The sequence below is a fragment of the Psittacula echo genome, assembly GCF_963264785.1.
Source record: "Psittacula echo genome assembly, chromosome: Z".
Classification (NCBI taxonomy): Eukaryota; Metazoa; Chordata; class Aves; order Psittaciformes; family Psittacidae; genus Psittacula; species Psittacula echo.
Genome location: NC_137742.1, coordinates 19,953,784 through 19,970,796, shown reverse-complemented (window position 1 = coordinate 19,970,796; position 17,013 = coordinate 19,953,784). Strand labels below are relative to the sequence as shown.

At 45.3% G+C, this 17,013-nt stretch overlaps 1 protein-coding gene across 1 annotated transcript in view; it reads left to right on the top strand.

Annotated features, from left to right (window-relative positions):
* Positions 1–5,972: 5,972 nt before the first annotated feature.
* The window catches only part of LOC308231544 (chondroitin sulfate proteoglycan 4-like), a gene marked incomplete at its 3' end in the record, with an annotated part of 43,358 nt that continues 32,317 nt past the window's right edge, over positions 5,973–17,013 (top strand). Inside the window, exon 1 of the mRNA XM_080637118.1 lies at positions 5,973–6,082. Within this exon, the coding sequence (XP_080493244.1) occupies positions 5,986–6,082 (97 nt within the window). The 5' untranslated portion in view covers positions 5,973–5,985. The remainder of the gene's footprint in view (positions 6,083–17,013) is intronic.

The window sequence follows — 17,013 nt, the reverse complement described above, 5'->3', positions numbered from 1 at the left end:
TGCACACAGATTTGCAGAAGAGAGAACTCTGAACTGCAACACTTAACACTGGACTTCAGGCAAATGAATATTTCTTTTAAGGGCAGTGTTAGAGTTCAGACTCTTGCACATATGTATATTAATAAATACCTGTGATAAAGAAACACATCTCCACACACTGAAACTGAACAAACAAGACAATATAAACTAAGGCCAATGCACTGTTTGGTCAATTTTTCACGTTTGTTTTAATTATAGTTTGATTTCATTAACACTTAACATGCAAGTTAATATACTCTATTATAGTCTCTAAATCAGGGAATTGTGCTGCTAAGAAATGGATGAAAGGCTGATCTGTGACTAGAAGAGAATACATGGAGCACACCCTGTGTTTGCTAGCATGTATCCTATGAAGAACAAGGCAGTCTACACCATGGCAGCATCATAATATACACTCATGCTTCTTCATGGCGTGTCTTTTTTAAAGCTCTATTGTTTTAGCAGAAGGAGTAGCTTTTATTAGTGTAATTGAGCAGTAACAACAATTCAGCCATGAAGACAGCAGGTCCTGCACAGCCTGTAGATGTGCACAGCTGCAAAGTGATGTAATGGCCTTACCACCCACAGGTTAAAAAACATAAGAAACAGTATGCCTAAGTCTTCACCCCATAGGTAGCCCCAGAGAGAAAATGCAGTATCTGGCCTGCCTACATGGCTGTGGATTTCCTCTTGCTCTGGTAACATTACTACACCAATTTCTTCCCTGGGCCCTTCACCGGTTAGTTAAGCCTCTTCCTTCTTGTAGCTGCAGCCTCCTCTCCCAAGCTTCTTAGGCCATGCCACTCTGGCTCAAAAAGAGGAAGATTTCAGTTTCCTGAATGACTTGTTCCTGAATGCAATTACGAGCTCTCCAGTATCGCTCACCCAACACCAGGAGAGAAGCAAGAGTGGAGCACTCATTTCATGGTATCTTGCAAGGGACACAGTTTGTACGGTTAATACCTGAAGCATGCTAAGAGGTCTTGATTTGAGGCATGGGCCACCAAGGGGAAGAAAGGAAGTATTTGGGACCCTGGTGAATGCCAGTGCCATCCTTCTTCATTTAGAGCACAGAGCCTTGCCTTGGTTTAGGGTTGCCTATTATGATCTCTCAGAGTACAACGCTTATTCCCAATCCCAGTGGCACAGGATAAATTATCATTCTCAGCTATTGAGGACTGCCAGTCGTGGGTGCATGCAAATTTCTTTTTCAGATACCTACAGTTTTCAAAATTCTTAAAGTGGTTTAGGAACATGCATGGACCAGCATGGCACAGTAACTTGTGGAATGCACTTATGTACTTTTGGGAAACCCACTTTTACTGCAGATGTGTAGCCTGAACTTCAAAGTGCTGAGTCCTGACAGCAGCCATTGGCTTCAGTAAAAATTCAGTTGTCTAACTCAAAAACTCAGGACTACATGGTCCACCTTTTAAGTGTTCAATAAGAACAAGAAGAGCATAGATTTAGAGCAGGGCCCTTGTAATTTAAATTACAAAAACAATAATGTAAGAGATTCTTTTACTCCATTTTGAATTCTGACTTTAAATATTCTCTTTACTGAAAAAAAAAAAAAGTCCTTATTAACAATGCCCTTTTTAAAATTCACTTGTCTTACTTAATGAATCGTGGGAAAACTTGGAATTTAAAACTTGGATGCAGTTTGATCCCATCTGAATGTAATGTCTTCTTCATCTTCCCCAGAAGCTCTATTTCAACAACATTTTCATTTATAAGGCACTATTTACTTAAGAAATTTTACAGGAAAATGTTACAGGAAAAAGATTTTCTTGCAGCATCAGGACTCCCTCTAGTGTCTTTACAGCCAGGCTCTTCGGGGAACTGTACGGACCGCTGCAGGTTTGTATTTTCTTTGAAGACTACAAAGCATAAATCCCTAACTTCTTATTTATATCCAAGATATCCAAGATGTTAAGAAGATCTGGTCCACTACACTGCACCTCCACTCAGGAAATCCAAATTGAGTATTTGCCATTTAATAATACAGTGTTAAATTAAAATTAAGAAGTCAAAAAGCCATTTCAATTAAATAAATGTTAGGTTACTACTCTTCTACCTAAAGACTATTTCTTCTATTTAGCTGGAGATCTTTACATTGTTAACATAGTACCTTGCCTGACTGCTTGCAGCCAGTGCTCAATCTTTCCCATCAGAATTACCTAGGCACGTCTTCTGAGTGCTTGTTATGTATCCATAACAGTAATTTCAGCATAACTTAACAAAAAAAAAAAAAACCAAAAAAAATTGATAGTTTTTTTTTTTCAAAACAGGTAGAGGGTTTTTCTGTTTGTTTGTGGTTTTCTCCCCCTCTGTGTGTGGTTTTTCTGTTTTGTTTTGAATTGGTTGAAAGCCTATAGGAACCCTAAGGAAGTCTTGGCTGCAACAGCAATTTGCAAACGGCATTGTTTGTTGAAAATTGAATAGAAACTACTCTTTTAGTACCACACAAAACTCCTTTCTTCTCCAACCAAATCCAATAAAAAGAAACTGATGTGCAGTGTCTTATAGTGGTCAGTAATGTCACATGTTCTGCTTTAATGAATAGACTGATAGGCTGTCAGATGCAAACAAGCAGATTTCTGTCATTAATAGGAAAGAATATGTCAACTGGTTGAATGATTTTTCACATTCGCATTGAAGTACTCAGCACTGAGGTCAACTAGTGGATATGCAGCTGGCGCAAGGAACCACCCTACGTAGGAGGAAGAAAGAACACAAACCAGCACATTCCACATACTGGATTTCTGCCTGTCTGACTGCATGACCAGGGTTTTTTGTTTCAGAAACAAGTCCTGTTAAGCTTTCAAAATATAAAAAAAAAATAAATCCTTGAGTAATAAAAGCCAAGGATGATAAAAACCCTACAACCGCCTCCCCCCAGAACTGCAGAAACAAAGGAAAATTCAGATTTACATTTCTTAAGAAAGCTAAATCCTGCTGAAAGCAAGTAGGACACGGGGTTTGAAACCCCTGAGTGACTTTAAGGAAATGTGGTTTAAAGCCATAGGCCATTTAGGCCTTTCTCAAGATGGGGCCTTTCTTTTTTCAGAAGTCACTTACAAGTTTGTTTTAAGTGACCATGGGGATTTCTGTCTGAGTCACAGCATCACAGAACAGTTGAAATGGGAAGGCACTTCTGAAGATTACCCAGTCCAACCCCTCTGCTGAAAGTAGGGTCACCTACAGCAGGCTACTTAAGGCTGTGTCCTGTCAAGTTCTGAATATCAATAAGGATGGAGACCTCACAGCCAGCCTGGGCAACCTGTTCTGGTACCTGATCAGCCCCAACGTGAGGAAGATCTTTTGTGTTTAAATGAAATTTTGTTTATTTCAGTTTGTGCCAATTAGCTCTTGTCATTTCACTGGATACTTCAAAGAAGTTCTGCTTCCTCTTCTTCACATGCTGCCACCAGCTGTTCATAGACAGTTGTGAGACCTCCTGAACCTTCTCTTCTCCAGGCTGAATCCCAGATCTCAGCTCTGTCAGTCTCTTCTGTGTTAGAGTGGATTGCCTTTTGCTGGATGAGAGGTAACTCTGAAACGAGCATACGAAAAAAAAGGATTACTTTTTCAAGACAATGTTAGTTTAGTGATGGCTGAATTACTTACTCGAGTTACATATTAATAACATATTAATTGACTGATTACATTTTTGTGATGGTGTTGGTGTAGCTATGTGGAACAGATTTTAAGTTTCATATACCCTAAAATAAAGCATCGTATTCCCAAATTTCATCCTGCACCGTGAATTACAAGGTATTTAAAAAAAAAAAAAAAAAAAAGTCTCATTCTTTTTCACAAGTTTGGTAGCTCAGTATCCAGTGTGATACCTCAAATCACATTACTCAAATGTTTTCCCCTTCCCTCACCTCATGCTTCTATCTGGTGGCCTAGTCCAGCACAGATGCATGCACTGCTTGCATGGCATCTTGCACGAGGTCTCACCTGCATGTGATACCAGGGCTCTTACACTCCTGCCCCACTGCCTCTGCAGGTAGCCCCAAAACAGTATGTACAGGATACTTCCATTTGCCTTCCCTGGCCTCTCATCTAACCATGTTGTTGCAGTATTTGTTTCCTAAGGTGGTTTTGAATATTACTTCCCAAAGCCTACAGTGCCAGCAATGCTGACCCTTCTGAGGTATACGCAAGGACTGTCATGGCAAACTTCTCTGCAGAGGATTAGGGAAGCCAAATTGTTAAGTCAGACCTGAACACATGAATGGTGCAAAGGCAAATTTTTCCCCCAGGCTTCCCCACTGCAGTAGAGTTTTGCTGCAGCACATCTGGAGGTCTGCTTTTATAGCCTCAGCCCTGCTATTCCATTTTATTCCACGTTAAATCCTTTTTTTGCCCTTCTCTTTACATCTCAGACTGATGCTTTTTTACAATTCTTTCTCCAGGTTTTCACAAATCTTGAGTGCCAGTTTGAAGAGAATTAAATCTATTAGGCCTTTGTCTTTGAGATCTTTAACAAAGCTGTTAAGTGCTATCTAGATGAAGACCACTCCCTGTGATTTCCCTCTGGGCATGGATCACCCCTCCCACCATGTATATTGTTCTAAAAACGTAAAGATAGCGTGGCCTGCCAAAAATGCCTAAGGGAAATCTAGACTAAATGATGACTGCAAACCTCAAAGGAAGAGAAAGAACCAGACAGCTGACCCAGTAAAGAGATTCTTGCCATCACCACTTTTTCTTCTTTCTGCCGTTTATGGAATATTATCTAGGTTACTTAATCTGCTTGCTTAGCGTCAGATTTCAGGGCACATATTCCAGTCCTAGGTGTAAGCGAGTAACAAGTTAAAAAAACAACCGACCTGTTGAGACACACTGCAATGCACTCTCGCAGCTGATAACATCAGAGAAAATTTCATGCCTGCAAGGCCGTTCCTGGCACGGATGAGATATGTAACTGAAGGAATGTCTGCATATTTGATTAGTTCAGTAAGTGGCTTACACACTAGCAGTTCAAGTGTCCTCTTTGAAACAGTTTCCGAACAACACCTTGTGCTTTCAAGCACAGGACACCACCGAGGAGGTGTGAAACCACATCTTATAGAATGTCTATGGCCTTAAAGCTCCTCCGGTTCTAAGGCCCCTGCCACCAGAGACATCTTCCACTAGACCAGGCTACTCAAAGCCCCATCCAAAACGAGGGAATGCAGAACTTTGTCTACTTTAGGTCCTGTACTGGTTATAATCATCTCAGTTTCTGTTCTTAATGCTTCTTTAACCTGTTACATGTTTCCTCCAAAAAGAACTATGATGCATTTCCCTATGCACAGCACGCAAACACTGTGAGGGACAAGGCTGCCCTACGCAGGAGAGCAGAAGGCTTTCGGGCACCCCAGGGCAAGCTCCAGCTGTCACAGGCCACCGAGCCGTGTACAATGGTTTAAGGGCTGACACGGCTACAAACGATCCCTGGTCAGTTGCCACCTCACACAAACACAAAACTAGATCCGTGACGAGAGTGAAGCCTGTTCTCGCCGCAGGTGGCCCAGGGATGCTCCGGAGCCTCCGTTCTCGGAGGATTCTAAGAAGTGCGCAACAAAACCCTGAGCAGCCTGGTCTAACCTGGCCACATAGATCAACTCAAGACCACCTGACTGCCGCGTGCGACGCATGGCGCCCCGCAGTCTCCCCTATCCCCCGCGAGTGAACGGCCCCCTCTCCAGTCCCAGGCCGGTGTTTCTGGAGCAGGGGGCGGGCCGCGAGAACAGCTGCGCCGTGCGAGAGAGGGAAGGAGGGAGAAAGGGAAAGAGGAGGCCGTCCCGGGCGGCGGGCGGGGAGCGCCGGGCCGGGCCCCCGCGGGAGCTGGCAGCGGGGCCGGAGCGGTGACACCCTTTCGCCGCTCCTCAGGGTCCGCGCCGGCCCCGGCCCCGCAGCCGGCCGTGGTGGTGCCCGGTCGGGCAGCGACTCCGGCCTTGCTTTGGCAGCGGGATGGCGGGCGGGCAGCGGGCCAGCGTGCCCGGCGCCCTGCTGCTGGCGGTGCTGCTGCTGGCGCTGCTGCTGGCCGGCAGCCGGCCGGCTCTCGCAGGTAGGGCTGCCCGCAGAGCGCCGCCATGGCGGGGGAAGCGCTGGCCAGCGGCCCGGCCGGCCGGAAGGCACCTGCACCGGGCGGGGGAAGGGGCGGCCCGGCGCCAATGACCGGTAGTAGCCGGTGCGGTGGTTACACGCGGTCGGGCTGGGCTGGGCTGGGACCACACTGGAAGTCGCCTGAGCGCTGAAGGGGACTTTTCGCCACGGTCCCGGGAAAGGCAGCAGCCCACCAGCAGGGTGCCCCGGCCCGGCAGCCGCAGCTGGCCGTGGGCCCAGCCCCCCCGCTGGCACCGGCCGCGGAAGAGGCTTCCCTGCAGCCGCTGGGAGTGTGCGCGGGGCTGGGTGTCCCTCGGGGTGGTCGGGAGCCGGTGCCCTGCTGCTGTCGGCTGCCTCTGCGGGGAGCGGCCTTCCGGGAGGCTGCACAGCACAGCTACTGCGGGGAGCTGGTTTTTGGCACCCAAATTCAGCGCTGTTAGGTCTGACTTCAGACGTGCCATGGGCCTGAAGCTCTTGCTGGTGGTGGTGATGGGTGTTGAGGTGTGGGTCTTGGGCAGTGACTTAAAAAATTGGATCAACCACAAATTTCAGCTGGAAGTTTTGGTTTTCTTCTTTCGTATGTCTTCAGCTACATTACAGCATCAAAGTTTGGTAATCAAATTTATTATTTAAATACCTTTTCAAAGTAATGGACAATCAGGCAGTTGCAGAAGGGTAGTTTTTCGTACTCTTTCCATTCCCATGTGACACAAATCAGTTGCCGTAACTCCCTTTCTTAAAAACTGTCAAGTGTCTTGCCGGTTCCCGTCACTATATGGTGGCTGTTTTCACTAGAAGAAAAGACTAGTTAGAAAAAAACACCCTAACTACTTAATTCTAAATTAAAAAAATAGTTTTTGGTTTTTCACAGATTAGTGATGGCTGCATCGGTAGTTTTTCTTACTACTGGATTAATTTCAGATACTACAAATGAAATGCCACTCTTGTCTTTCCACAAGAGAATTTCAGAGCTCTAAGTGATGTTCTCACCAGTTTTGTGAACAAAAAGCCTTCATACAAGGTTGTGGTGGTGGAGGGTTTATTGCTTCTAGAGATGTCTTAGAGCTATCAAGGATGTTACAGACCAGTCAGTGTCACCTCTGTGCCTGGCAAAATCTTGGAGCAGATTCTCCTGGACGGCATGCTAAGGCACATGAAAAACAAGGAGGTGGTTGGTGACAGCCAGCATGGCTTCACTAAGGGGAAATCCTGCCTGACCAATTTGGTGGCCTTCTATGATGGGGCTACGGAACTGATGGACAGGGGCAGAGCAGTTGACATCATCTACCTGGACTTGTGCAAAGCGTTCGACACTGTCCCACATGACATCCTTGTCTCTAAATTGGAGAGACATCAATTTCATGGGTGGACCACTCAGTGGATAAAGAACTGGCTGGATGGCCGCATGCAAAGAGTCAATGGCTCAATGTCCGGCTGGAGACCAGTAACAAGTGGTGTCCCTCAGGGATCAGTGTTGGGACCGATCTTGTTCAACATCTTTGTCGGTGACATGGACAGTGGGATTGAGTGCGCCCTCAGCAAGTTTGCCGATGACACCAAGCTGTGTGGTTCGGTTGATACGCCGGAGGGAAGGGATGCCATCCAGAGGGACCTCGACACACTTGTGAGGTGGGCTGATGCCAACCTTATGAAGTTTAACCATACCAAGTGCAAGGTCCTACCCCTGGGTCGGAGCAATCCCAGGCACAGCTACAGGTTGGGCAGAGAAGAGATTCAGAGCAGCCCTGCAGAGAAGGACTTGGCAGTGTTGGTCGATGAGAAAATGAACATGAGCCGGCTTCAGTGTGTGCTCGCAGCCCAAAAAGCCAACTGTGTCTTGGGCTGCATCAAGAGGAGTGTGACCAGCAGGTCGAAAGAGGTGATCCTGCCCCTCTACTCTGCTCTCATGAGACCTCACTTGCAGTATTGTGTGCAGTTCTGGTGTCCTCAACATAAAAAGGACATGGAACTGCTGGAACAAGTGCAGAGGAGGGCCACGAGGATGATCAGGGGACTGGAGCACCTGCCCTATGAAAACAGGCTGAGAAAGTTGGGGCTGTTCATCCTGGAGAAGAGAAGGCTGCGTGGAGACCTCATAGCAGCCTTCCAGTATCTGAAGGGGGCCTACAAGGATGCTGGGGATGGACTATTCATTAGGGACTGTAGTGACAGGACAAGGGGTAACGAGTTAAAACTTAAACAAGAGAAGTTTAGATTGGATATAAGGAAGAAGTTCTTTACTGTGAGGGTGGTGAGGCACTGGAATGGGTTGCCAGGGAGGTTGTGAATGCTCCATCCTTGGCGGTATTCAGGGCCAGGTTGGACAAAGCCTTGGGTGGCATGGTTTAGTGTGAGGTGTCCCTGCCCCTGGCAGGGGGTTTGGAACTGGATGATCTTCAAGTCCTTTCCAACCCTAACTATTCTATGATTCTATGTCAGGAAGATGTGATTGACACTGAAATTTCTCTGTTAATAGTAGTGTTGTCTTAAGTGGTATAACAGAGGGCTTTGTCACTAATTTTGCTGGCAGTAACGTGCAGCCAACCCGTACTGCTTTGAAAATATGAAGCTGTCAGACCACTTTATGCCTCATTGTTGCAGTAGCGTCTCTATCCCTGGCATTAAAGGCAGTGCAAGACAAAGCCAGAGACAGAGGGTACGTTTCCAAACTGCAAAGTAGGGACATCAGCAATGCAGGCTGCTGATGCTTATGCTGACATAGATGCAGCAAGTGCAGGATGCTGTGGCTGAGCTGTCTTCAAGATGAGCTGTGCCAGCCCGTGTGCACTGGCATCACTATCAGGTCAGCTCGTTAAGGTCCACTTCTCTTCTCTTACTCCAGCTGCTGCTATAGCTATAGCTGAGATCAGCCTGACTGGGAGGAAATGGCAAAAGCACCCCATTGTGACTGCTCCAGAGGCTCCATGCATCCTCGGCATAGACTACCTCAGGAGAGGGTACTTCAAAGACCCAAAAGGGTACCGATGGGCTTTTGGTATTGCTGCTTTGGAGACTGAGAAAATTGAGCAGCTGTCCACCTTGCCTGGTCTCTCAGAGGTTCCTTCTGTTGTGGGGTTGCTTAAGGTTGAAGAACAACAAGTGCCAACTGTGACCACAACAGTGCACCGGCGGCAATATCGCACCAACCGAGACTCCCTTATTCCCATCCATAAGCTGATCCGTAGACTGGAGAGCCAAGGAGTGATCAGCAGGACCCGCTCACCCTTTTATAGCCCCATATGGCCAGTGCGAAAGTCTAACGGAGAGTGGAGACTAACAGTAGACTATCGTGGCCTGAATGAAGTCACACCACCATTGAGTGCTGCCATACCAGACACACTAGAACTTCAGTATGAATTAGAGTCAAAGGCAGCCAAGTGGTATGCCACGATTGATATTGCCAATGCATTCTTCTCAATTCCTTTGGCAGCAGAGTGCAGGCCACAATTTGCTTTTACTTGGAGAGGTGTCCAGTTCACTTGGAACCTACTGCCCCAGGGGTGGAAACACAGCCCTACCATCTGCCGTGGACTGATCCAGAATGCACTGGAACGGGGGCAAGCTGCAGAACACCTGCAATACATTGATGACATTATCGTGTGGGGCGATACAGTGGAAGAAGCCTTTGAGAAGGGAAGGAAAATAATCCAAATCCTGCTGAAAGCTGGTTTTGCCATAAAACGGAGTAAGATCAAGGGACCTGCACAGGAGATTCAATTTTTCGGAATAAAATTACAAGATGGACGTCGCCAGATCCCCACAGGTTTGATCAACAAAATAACAGCAATGTCTCCACCAACTAATAAGAAAGAAACACAAGCTTTCTTGGGTGCTGTGGGGTTCTGGAGAATGCACATCCCAAATTACAGTTCGATTGTAAGCCCTCTCTTATCATGTGACCCGGAAGAAGAATGATTTTAAATGGGGCCCTGAGCAACAACAAGCCTTTGAGCAAATTAAACGTGAGACAGTTCATGCAGTAGCCCTTGGACCAGTCCGGACTGGGCCACATGTAAAAAATGTACTGTACACCACAGCCGGGGAGAATGGTCCTACCTGGAGCCTCTGGCAGAAAGCTCCAGGGGAGACTCGAGGTCGACCCTTCGGCTTTTGGAGTCAGGGATACAAAGGATCTGAGGCCAGCTATACCCCAACTGAGAAAGAGATACTGGCAGCCTATGAAGGGGTTCGAGCTGCTTCGGAGGTGATTGGCACTGAAGTACAGCTCCTCCTGGCACCTCGGTTGCCCGTGCTGGGCTGGATGTTCAAAGGCAGGGTCTCCTCTACACGTCAGGCAACCAATGCTACATGGAGTAAATGGGCTGCACTAATTACACAACGAGCTCGAATAGGAAATCCCAGTCATCCAGGCATTCAAGAAGTCATCATGGACTGGCCAGAGGGCAAAGATTTTGGAATGTCACCAGAGGAGGAGGTGATGCGTGCTGAAGAGGCCCCACCATATAATAAACTGTCAGAAAGTGAAAGGCAGTATGCTTTGTTTACTGATGGGTCCTGCCGTATTGTGGGAAAGCATCGGAGATGGAAGGCAGCTGTATGGAGTCCTCAACGACAAGTTGCAGAAACTGCTGAAGGAGAGAGTGAATCGAGTCGGTTTGCTGAGGTGAAAGCCATCCAGCTGGCCCTGGACGTTGCTGAATGAGAAAAGTGGCCAGTACTTTATCTCTATACTGACTCATGGATGGTGGCAAATGCCCAGTGGGGGTGGTTGCAGCAATGGAAGCAGAGCAACTGGCAACGCAGAGGTAAACCCATCTGGGCTGCTGCCCTGTGACATGATATCGCTGCCCGGGTGCAGAACCTAGTGGTGAAGGTACACCATGTAGATGCCCATGTACCCAAGAGTTGGGCCACTGAGGAACACCAGAACAACCAACAAGTGGATAAAGCTGCTAAGATTGAAGTGGCTCAGATGGACTTAGATTGGCAACATAAAGGTGAATTATTTTTGGCCTGGTGGGCCCATGACACTTCAGGCCATCAGGGCAGAGATGCAACATATAGATGGGCCCGTGATCAAGGGGTGGACTTAACAGTGGACACTATTGCCCAAGTTATTCATGAGTGTGAAACATGTGCTGCAATTAAACAAGCCAAATGGTTAAAGCCTCTTTGGTATGGAGGACGATGGCTGAAGTATAAATATGGGGAGGCCTGGCAGATTGATTATATCACACTCCCACCAACCCGCCACGGCAAGCGCCATGTGCTTACCATGGTGGAAGCAACCACTGGATGGCTGGAAACATACTCTGTGCCCCACGCCACTGCCCAGAACACTATCCTGGGCCTTGAGAAACAGATTTTGTGATGACACGGCACCCCAAAGGGAATTGAGTCAGACAATGGGACTCATTTCCGGAATAACCTTATAGACACTTGGGCCAAAGAGCATGGCATTGAGTGGGTATATCACATCCCCTACCATGCACCAGCCTCTGGGAAAATCGAACGGTACAATGGGCTGTTAAAAACTACACTGAGAGCAATGTGTGTGGGAACTTTCAAGCATTGGGATACGCATTTACCAAAAGCCACCTGGTTGGTCAACACCAGAGGATCTGCCAACAGGGCTGGCCCAGCCCAGTCAGAACTTTTACATATTGTAGAGGGGGACAAAGTTCCTGTGGTGCACATAAAGAATTTGCTGGGGAAGACAGTCTGGGTTATTCCTGCTTCAGGTAAAGGCAAACCCACTCGTGGGATTGCTTTTGCTCAGGGACCCGGGTATACTTGGTGGGTAATGCGGGAAGATGGGGAAGTCCGATTTATACCTCAAGGGGATTTGATTTTAGGGGAAAACAGCCAATGAACTCAACTGTATGCTGTTGCCTGCTATGTAATACTTTTATAGCCCATCAACTAGAAGTCTGCAGGGCACCAGCGACTGACCCTGACTTCCCTCTGACCATCATCCCAACAGAGAATGAACTTTGATAGAACCAGACGAGTTTTGTGGTAAAGGAATGATCAGCATCAGCAGGCAACGATGCAACACTGCACACAGCCTCTCCTGCTCTGAAAGACTGTTACAAGAGATGGAGCCCAACATCATGGACTGGGTGGACTCAGCAGCTTTATAGGGATTGGTCCACACACTAAGATAACAGTGCACTAAGATGAGAGTGAGGGTATATTGAAAATGTGGGATCTGAGCATGACGTGAATGGTATGGAATAAGGGGTGGATACTGTCCTGGGTTCAGCAGTAGCAGTCACTTTTTCTCCTTCTTAGTAGCTGGTGCAGCGCTGTGTTTTTGACTTTTGGCCTGGGGACAGTACTGATAAAACTGATGTTTTCAGTTGCTGGCCAGAATGTTTAGTCTGACCAAGGACTTTGTGAGTCTCATGCTCTGCCAGGGAGGAGGAGAAGCCAGGAGGAAGCAGGGACAGAACACGTGACTCAAACTAGCCAAAGAGGTATTCCATACCACAGGTCATCATGCCTGGGGGTGTAACTGGGAGTTACCCGGAAGGGCACGCTGTGCTTGGTCAGGCTTGTTTTCAGCGAGTGGTATCGTATTCTCTTCCCTTGTTATTTCTCTTATTGTTATTGGTGGCAGCAGTAGTGATTTGTGTTATACCTTAGTTACTGGACTGTTTTTATCTCAACCCATGGGAGTTACATTCTTTCGATTCTCCTCCCCATCCCTTGGGGGAGGGGAAGGGGAGTAGAAACTGTGTGGCTGACTTGCCCACTGGCTTAAACCATGGCAGGTAGTCATGCTTATGAAGTTCTGGTTAGGACTTTAAAGCCCACTCAGTCTAGTTTTAATGGGCAGTCACACAAACTGTAGGATTTTCTAACATAAGGATAGGTTTCAATGAGAAACTTGGAAAAAATCAGCTACCTATCTGATTCTTCACTGCTGTTCAGAAGCAAAAAGCCAGATGTGAAAGTACTTGAAGAAAGTAATTGCTGTTAAATTTTATTTTTCTAACTGCTAGTTTACTGGAGCTTTGAATCATCAGAACTGGTCATCTTTATTTCTAGAATATGCAGCTCCTGACAACCACATGAAACATATGGCAATTTCTTTCACTATTTGCAGTGCATTTTAAAAAATAGTGACTTTTATTACTGATGTATTTACTTTACTACTGATGTATATACTTTACTACTGATGTAGTAAAGTATATGCAAACCTTTTCCAAAGTTCCAGGAAAATGGTAGCCATACAAGGTAGTTTGCCTGAAAGAATTACTTTTCAGTTAGGACAGTTTAATATAGTGAATTCTTTTTATCCTCGCTTCATAGTATCTTTTTCATATTAATCACTTTTAAAGTAATTGTACGTGAATGCTAGAACACAATATCTGTTTCTCCAAGATATTTTTATCTAGTCTGAAGTTAGGATTCACTATAGTCACAATGATTTCAAACACATTATTGGCATATTCAAGGTGAAAGAAAGAAATACAACTAGATGGGGAAATAAATGTACAAAATAACAAAATTCAGAGCAGATACGCACAGTATGGTAAAAAACCACTTTGGTTCAGTTGTGCTGATAAATGGTTCCAGCTAAGCTGCACAATGCAAAACTGAAACATGCTAAAGTAGCAGACTTTTGTAGGAGTAGAGTCAGTATTTGTACACTAGGAAATTCAATTTGGAGAGGAATGACAGCTCTTCTAGTGGAGCGGTGATAGAAGTCTTGGACCTGGGTGCAAAGCTTTGTTAGCTGGAAAGAGAGAAATGTTTTGGTTCTGTGGGACACCTCTAGGCATGTTTATACTGCAGAATGTGTGTCCATGCAATAACTGCAAGTGTGTTTTTTAATCTCTCATTCTGCCTTTTTTTTTTCTGGCAAAAGGCTGTTAAAATCTTGTTACATTGAGTAAGTGGAATTTAGTACTCTTTCACTAATGTTCTCTCCGTTTTAATGTGCCTCCACTTGTCCTGTACAATGACAGTAAACAAGGCCTTTAGAAGTTATTAATATCACAACATCTTATTTATATTTTGTATTAATAGGCTCTGAACACTTGTTTCCATCACTCAAATCCTGTCCCAAGGGAGCGTGTTCCTGTTACATTTGTTTTGGAGGTTGTGTGCTGTTTTTCCTGTGGTTTAGGACAGCAAAGTTAGGACCTGCATATTTCATCTTGGTTACAGCAGAAGCTATTTGGAACTCACGGTGGCTCTCATTGTTTGCCTAGCATTTAGTGCATAAGGACCCTTAATGAATCTTCAAGCTGTACTTCTGTATAGCTTGAAAGTATTTTTACTGTGTGGAAACCTTATTTCTTCCCTAGGTTGCACAACCCCTCCACCTCTCACTGGATCGCTGTAAAAGACTTGATGGTACAAAATAAATGTATCAGTACAGAAAATCAGCTGCTCTGTTTTGAGAATGGAGGGACAAAGGCAGAGCAGGGGGGGACCAAGTTATACGGCTTTGGTTTCTCTACAGCCCTGAACTGAGCTCTTTCAGAACGTACCTAGTTGTTTAATATTAGTGTGAAAAGGTCTGCTTCTCAAAAGAAGAGGTTGCACCTTTTTTACCAACCACAGGGAGAAACAGGTCTCACTCTTAGCAAGAGGTTCTACTTGAACTTCCAAAATAGAGTCAAAAACATACCTGAATTTGTCAACACAGGGAAACCCACAGTCGTCTGGAAGATTAATACTTGAGCTGCCTGTGCCAGTTGATTTCTGTTCCTGTTACACTTTCATGAGTGAGCTGCAGGGTACAAATCTTCATGGTGCAAATCTGAGCGGGAAAATGGGAAGCTTATTCATTCAAATGCCTAAAACAGATGTTGCCTATAGGTATGCTAAAGGTGATAAAGCCAGGACCTCATCAGTTGCAGCTGATGTTGTATGTGATTCTTGCACTTTATCTGAGTGTGCTGGTAGGATGGAAGCATTAACCTTTATTTTGAGTTCGCATTTTTCACCCAAAAAGATAAAGTACTTTTATTTTCTTAAAGGTACATTGTACAGTTGGAGTGTCTTGGGAGAAATGTGTATCAAGTATTCCAACCTTGTCCTGGTCTGCATCAAGCAAATTGTGACTAGCAGGTTGAGGGAGATCGTACCTGGAGTCTGTGACCAGCTCTGGGGTCCCCAGCACAAGAGAGATGTGGACCTTTTGGAGTGAGTCCAGAGGAGGGCCATGATAATGCTCAAAGGGCTGGAGCACCTTGGCTATGGAAACAGGCAGAGAGAGCTGTGGTTGTTCAGCATAGAGAAGAGAAGGCTCAGGGAAGGCCTTTGAGCAGCTTCCAGTACCTAAAGGGGCCTACAAGAAATCAGGAGAGGGACTTTTTACAAAGACATGAAGGGATAGACAAATGGTAGTGGATTTAAGGTGAAAGATGTTAGATTGAGATTAGGTATGAGGAAGAAATCATTTCCTGTGAGGATGGTGAGGCACTGGAACAGGTTGCCCAGAGACGCTGTGACTGCCCCATCCCTGGCAGTGTTCAAGGCCAGGTTGAACTGGGCTTGGAGCAGCCTGGTCTAGTTGCAACCCCCATGGCAGGGAGGTTGGATCTACATGATCTTCAAGTCCCTTCCAACACAAACCATTCTATGACTCTATGATCTAGCAGATAAGGACCCTCTGTGGTTGGGGCTCCTAGATACCAGTGCACCACAGGCTAACATAGATGGCAAGACAGCAATTTCAAAAGTGACCTTCCCCCTCCTGCTTTCTTCTTTTTAATTCCTTCTTACACAGCGAGCCTGTAGAGCACACTGATACGGATTATTAGTGAGGCCACTGTCTGAACTGTGTTTTCTACTGAGGAGTTACTGTGGCTCAGAAGTCGTGATTGTCTTTTGCTGTCTGCTGCAACAAAAACTCCTGGAATGGCAGTTCCGGAATTTGGAGAGGATCCTTACTGAAAATACCTGGGCTATGTTAGACTTAATCCTCTACTTTTATGATTTTATCTTTAATGACTGAGCGGTGTAATAGTTTGCATGACTACGTGTCCCCTTCCCATAAATCAAGTTAGATATAGTTGTTTTCACAGCAGATTGACAGGCTACACGGAAACAGTTTGTATGAGCAACAGTAGTTCTGTAGTCTAATTATGGCATTTATTGTAGAGTTTAAAATAGAAGATCAATATGCTAGGTATTAAAAGTAAACAAATGTTTTTGTCTACATCAGGAGGATTTAGGATGTCTGACAATACTTTAAACTGTTGCCTACATTATTTTTCCTAACACTGTAGGCTTCTGGCCAAAGCATTATCTTTAAAGGGGCCTGGCACTGTTATCTCCTGAACATTCTGAAGACAAGAACTTTGTCCAAATATTCTCTTATATGGGAACTACGTAATTTTTCTGTTTGAAGATTATATTTTTTAATTTTTTTCATAAAAGGATGGCTATTAAGGGCAGGGAAGGGATCTGGTTAAATGCCCCTCTTTTTCATCTGGTATGAATATAAAAAGCTTTATGAGTATAAAAGTCTTTCTGGGTTACTGCTTCTTGTCCATAGTAAAGATGAAAAGACGCTGGGCAGACTTGAAGCTGCATTAAATTATTTCCAATTAAGATGTGAATATGGAATTGTGATTCTAAGATCACTGTTCCTCCTTATGATCCTTATGCATTGTTGAGAAGATATGTAATCTAGTCTGAAATGAGAAGTACAGAAAAAATGAGAAAAAAATAAGTTCGCTCTTTCAGTTAGCTCTTTAGTCTTGATTTTGTTCTTGGATGGATGTGCATAGCTTGTGATAACTGTTTGAGTCCAGATTTGGCTTCTTGTGGTTACATTTCTGGGGTTGTTAATTTTGGCAATGGAGAAGAGAGCTTTTGTTGCTTTGCACTGTGAGTACAGAAGCCAAGAGGAAAATTACTCAAGGTGTAGCTATTTGTTGAATTTGATGAAGGTTTTAACACTGGAGA